Genomic DNA, 5,376 nt, shown 5'->3' with positions numbered 1-5,376 from the left:
GATCCGAGCTCCCGGCATCGCTGCGCCCCGGCTTCGTCCTCGCTTGCATCCCATTGATGGGGTTTCTCTTTGAGGTCCCAATTAGGGGACCAAGCCGGTGTCGTGCCCATCGGCATCGCACGTGGTTTTTGGGGACAGCGCCTGGCGCTCGGCGTCGCCGTGGGATTTTCCTTCTAGAACGGCCAAAAAACCTCGCAAGGGGAAAGTCCCATTTTGGTGGATTTTATGCCTTTTTTTCCAGAGAGGAGACCTCCAGGACTTGCTGACCCTGCTCAGGTCAATGCAGGAGGTGCTGATACGTTATCCGGGTGCATCCAGACACCGAACCCCCAGGGTTTTTTTGGGGGATGGATGATTGCTTTTTCTTATGACCGTTTAATTGTGCAAGGGTGCTTATCACCACTGACGGCTCCTGAGATTTGCTGCCCTCGCCCCATTGCTTGTGCAAGGCCGGTCTTGTGCTTCGTGACTTCTCTTTTTTTGCAGATTTCTGAAAATACCCGAGTTCCCGTAAAGCAAAAGCAGGGCAGGACGAGCTGTAAAACCCCCAGCCAGCTGAAACACCAGCTTTTCTACGCAACCTGCTGAATTTGTTAAGATTAGTGAGCGTTACTTTGCTTGGTGACGTGGGATTTTGTTGGGTGGTTGGCTTTTAGCAGCCTCCATCAAAAATCTGTCCGTATGTCTAATATAAATCTCATTTTTTTTTAATGGGTTGGAAATCTAAGCGGCGGGTTTGTGCCCAAAGTGCTGGCAGGGGTGCTGCGTGGTATTAACTTCAACCTCAATCTTTAACCTCATTTAAGACGAAGGAACGGGTTTTCAATTAGTCGGATATGCAGAGGGCGGCAAAACCCAAAATGATTTAATTTGCTGCCTAACAAGGCAGAAAAATACATACAGCGTGGAGACGGCATTGCTGGGGGCCGGGGAGCCAGACGCACGGGCGCCCGATGGCAGCAATGCCTCCACGTGGGGCCCAGCGTCTTGTAATGCTGCTTTTTATTTTATTTTTAATTTTTTTAAACCTTAAAACGGGATGGAGTCACCGTGTTTTCCCACCGAAGCCTTGCGGTTGGGGTTGAAGCGGGTTTGCCAGGAGCTAATTTCGTCCTGCTGATTCTGGCGGGGGGTTTGCACAGCAGCCGCTGCTGCCTCCTGCCTGGATGTTAGACACACACCTGGCTTCGGAATTCATAACCTTGCCAAAAAACACACGGTTTTGAGCAAAATCCACCAAAGTCAGGACTCTTAGTCATACTCAGCAGTTGCAGGGCCGTATCCTGCACCTCGCTAACGCCAAACTCCAAGTGAGGTTTTTTGGACCCTCCTGGGAGCGTCCCTCATATTTCATCGTCCTAATTGCTAATTAGGAGAGGAAAATACTTGCAAAAGCCGGAGACCTCCTGAGATGGGTGTGCAGGGTTGGGACAGGCCGAGTGATGGCAAACGGGGGCATTTGCATGATGCGGACGGAGGATTTCTGTGCTTGGGGATGCACCCGAATAGCAAGGGTGCTCAGCAAGGATGCAGGCTGTGGGCTTTCTGTTTGGGTGGCTGCTGCGGAAAGCAAGAGCTGGAGCCTGATGCCCTCACCCAAAACCATTATCGGAACGTACGTAGGACCTATAGCCAGAGCTGCAGCCGGCGATGCAAATCCCCGTGTGCTAAAAGCCTTCTGACGCGCGCACGGTGCTATTTAATTCAAACCTCAAAGTCGTCTCCAAATCAGCCGGGCAGCTTGGAGGAGGGAAGGGGGAAACCGCTTGGCCAGCACAGGCCAAACCACGAAAAGAAATTTGGCGTATTGTGCCGAATGACATGTACTTAGCGGCGTGTAGTTGCAGCAAGTAACCGTTCTTAAAACTGGCAGCCTTAAATGTAGTGAAAATTGCCTTCATCTTGCAAACGGGCACAACTGGATGGGTTTGCCCTGGCTGGGAGGTGGGTCAGGTAGTTATCGAGCCCCCGGTTCCTCTTTCCCCTTGGTTTGTGTCACGGTGCTGCTGGGTTTTCTGGAGGAGCTGTTCCCTCCCCTTGCAAAACCCAAGGTATCCCGAAAGTTTTATATTGCAATTCCCCCGGGGCCGTGCACACCGGGAGGATGCGTTTGTGGGAGGGAGATGAGCTAAATTACCCAGCCCCGCTCTTTCCTCGGTGGAAGAGCATCTTCATCGCGTTTAAAACAGCCTCGTGGCAAAGGGGTTGGGGACGTCATCCCTCTTGGAGGGGCTTTTTTCTCTGCAAGGAGTATTTAGGGTTTTTTCCTAACCCCGGTTAAGGGTGTGAGGTTTGGGGGTGGATACGGGCATTGCTACCTGCGGCTCCCTGGGGACAGAGGAGGCTCGATGGGGACGTCTAAGTTGGATGTTGGGTTTCTTCACTGGAGGAGACCAGGCTACAGCAATATAGATGAGGTGGGGAATACGGTGCTGTTTATTTTAAGTCTAACGTGCTGTGTAGGTGATACAGGCGTCTCTTTCCAGCCTAAACCAAGGTGCATGAATCAGCCAAGCCTGCATTAATGCACTTTTCCTTTGTGTCTCAGACTAAAGGACCTCGAGGTGGCCGAGCTGGGGGACTCCGATGTCCACGTCAAGATGTTGGCAGCCCCCATCAATCCCGCCGACATCAATATGATCCAAGGTAACGCGCCGGCTGCATCTTTTTTGCATATTAATTCTTGCGTGATGCTCCCGGCGGGATGTCTTGGAGGGTTTGGAGCTGGCTCCTGGGACGGGGAGGTCTGGGGTGTTGGCAGCCCCCATCACCCCCGCCGACATCAATATGATCCAAGATAACGCGCCGGCTGCATCTTTTTTGCGTATTAATTCTTGCGTGATGCTCCCGGCGGGATGTCTTGGAGGGTTTGGAGCTGGCTCCTGGGACGGGGAGGTCTGGGGTATGACGGGCTCCACAGCTCACCTCTGGTTTCCCGGCAGGGACCTACGCCATCCTCTCCCCGCTGCCAGCCGTGGGAGGGAACGAAGGTGTCGGGGAAGTGCTGGAGGTCGGGCGTCGTGTGGCGGCTCTGAAACCCGGGGACCGGGGGATCCCCGGACTCGGTGAGTGTGTGCTCAGCCACGGCACCGCTGGATCCTTGCTCTCCGGCGGGGTCCTCCTCTGCGTCCCCCCACCTGCAAAGCATCTTCTCGGGGGTTTTTTGGGATGCTCGAGCCCATCAGGAGCGGCCCAAGCCTGCAAGGAGAGCAAACCTATAGTCATGCTCTCGTGCGAACCGATGCTTGGGGAGCTGGCGTGGGCATTTTGGGGGTCCCGGAGCAAAACCGCTGCTCTCCAAAGCACCGTCTTTGCTGGGTATGGGTAGAGCCCCTCCCGTTTATAGCGATTACATCTAATTGGATGTGACTTAAAATGGAAAAAAAAAAGCTCCATTAGAGAACGTTCCAGGCGAGGGAGGCAGCAGTTGGAACCCATTTAGTGCCATATTAGCCTAGGCATAAGTATAATAGGCTGGATTGTCTCAGACTAGAAACATCGAGATAACCGCTGGAGCTGCACAAAGGCATCCTCATTTCTCACCTGTTTATATCTTGGTTTAAATTTCATTCTTTTTGCCATGTATTTTTATTTCTAATGGGGTTTTTTTTGGTTTTTTTGTTTTTTAAAACAAGCTCGATACCTGATCCTCAGCCACAGCGAGTGATGCTGCTGGTCCTCTGCAGATGCAGGGTGTCCCCCGGGGAAGGTTGGGGGTCCCCGGGGAAGGAGCTCCTGTGCACAGAACACATGCAATGCAAATACCCGGAGCACTTGTAATAGGAGCAGTAGCGATGCCATTGCTTATGCTAAACTTGAATTTAGAAATCATGTACTTTTCTATAGCATAGACCCTTTATGGGGCTTCTGCGCCGTTATAAAGCATCGCGGCAATCTGTGCTTCTCTGGAAACAACCGCGTTTTGTCACATCTACTTAGAGCTTCTTTAAAGACCCAGGATAAAGCATTTAACCTGTGCAAGGTCATGGTTGTATCTTATTACAGTTTTCTCCTTAATAGTGCTCTGATAGGAAAGCATGGGAATTTATTTTCCAACAAATGTCTCTTGTGCTCCTCCAGAATGCCAATGGCCAGAAAAATTGTCACTTCTGGTTTAGTGTAACAGCTTGTTCTTTGCCTGTTTCTTCTTAAAAGGCTTTTTTGCTTAATGGGGGAAGGAAAGCTATCTAGTTAAGATCCAAATGTGATATTTTTAAACATTAAAAAAAAAAGTAAATGGATGATAGGGGGTTAAATCGGATATAAATATAGAGAGACTAAATCTAAGTAAATTGGCTTTGAATATACGGGCTCATCCATAGGATGGGGAGTATTTCCATTAGCTCTGCACATACTCCCTGTGCCCAGGGAGCTCCGGTCCCGTTATCCCTCTGGGAAACGATTAGACTTTGCTGGGTGATAAATCTCAGCAGGCCACGGGGGATCCATCCCCTGCCTCTCGCAATATTTTGGCCGTACCCGAACAGGAAAATGTTTCATAATTCACTCTCTGGGATTTAGACAGTGCATGGCGTGGCGATGCTGCCGCGACCGGCGTTAAGGCTATGGCATGAGTGGTGGTCTCATAACATTTTCCTTTCCTTGCCCACCTTCCCGCCGCGCTGCCTGCCGTGCTGCTGGTACCCAGGGACGTGGCGGACGCAGGGGGTGTTCCCCGAGGAGACGCTGCTGAAGGTGCCCAGCGACATCCCGGTGCTGTGCGCCGCCACCCTGAGCGTCAACCCCTGCACGGCGTACCGCATGCTGACCGACTTCGAGACCCTGGCGCCGGGTACGGCTTTGCTGGGTGGAAAGAAATCCGGGTGGATTTGCCCGTTGCTTCTGCAATGAAAATCTGGATTTATTTCTATCCAGGTGACTCCGTCATCCAGAACGCGGCCAACAGCGGCGTGGGCCAGGCTGTTATCCAGATCGCCAAAGCCTTCGGCATCAAGACCATCAACGTGGTGAGGGACAGGTGGGTCCCCTGAGAGAGGAGAAGGTCTTCTGCGGGGCAGGAGCTGCCCTTGGTCTGGGCTGGAGGTTGGCAGGAGGTCAGGCAAGCTTGGGAGCTGGATCTGGTCATCCTGCCCATCCAACCCAGGATTTTCTCCTGTTTGCTCCTCCAAGGTGTCCTCCAGCCTCTGCCCTGTTGTCCCCAAGCTACGTCTGCGCAGGAGGGAGGAGAAGGTGACACTACTTTCTGGCTCATCGAGTCCTTTTTGGTTTTTTCCTCCCCCAGACCTGATCTCCCAAAGCTGGTGGAGAGGCTGATGGCCTTGGGCGCAGACCACATCGTCACAGAGGAGATGCTGAGAAAGCCAGAGATGAAAGATATATTTAAGGTACCTCAACGCTGATCCCACTGGAGCGACC

The 5,376-nt window shown here is 52.3% G+C and overlaps 1 protein-coding gene across 1 annotated transcript in view; it reads left to right on the top strand.

Moving 5' to 3' along the window:
• Positions 1-2,549: 2,549 nt before the first annotated feature.
• Positions 2,550-5,376, top strand: part of MECR (mitochondrial trans-2-enoyl-CoA reductase) — a 5,041-nt gene continuing 2,214 nt past the window's right edge. The window contains exons 1-5 of the mRNA XM_009587065.1: positions 2,550-2,646; positions 2,943-3,065; positions 4,649-4,792; positions 4,876-4,978; positions 5,243-5,345. Coding sequence (XP_009585360.1) covers positions 2,601-2,646; positions 2,943-3,065; positions 4,649-4,792; positions 4,876-4,978; positions 5,243-5,345 — 519 coding nt within the window. The 5' untranslated portion in view covers positions 2,550-2,600. The remainder of the gene's footprint in view (positions 2,647-2,942; positions 3,066-4,648; positions 4,793-4,875; positions 4,979-5,242; positions 5,346-5,376) is intronic.

The sequence above is a fragment of the Fulmarus glacialis genome, unplaced genomic scaffold, assembly GCF_000690835.1.
Source record: "Fulmarus glacialis isolate BGI_N327 unplaced genomic scaffold, ASM69083v1 scaffold22301, whole genome shotgun sequence".
Taxonomy (NCBI): domain Eukaryota; kingdom Metazoa; phylum Chordata; class Aves; order Procellariiformes; family Procellariidae; genus Fulmarus; species Fulmarus glacialis.
The sequence above is the reverse complement of the archived record's forward strand: the minus strand, read 5'-3'. Positions and strand labels throughout refer to the sequence as shown.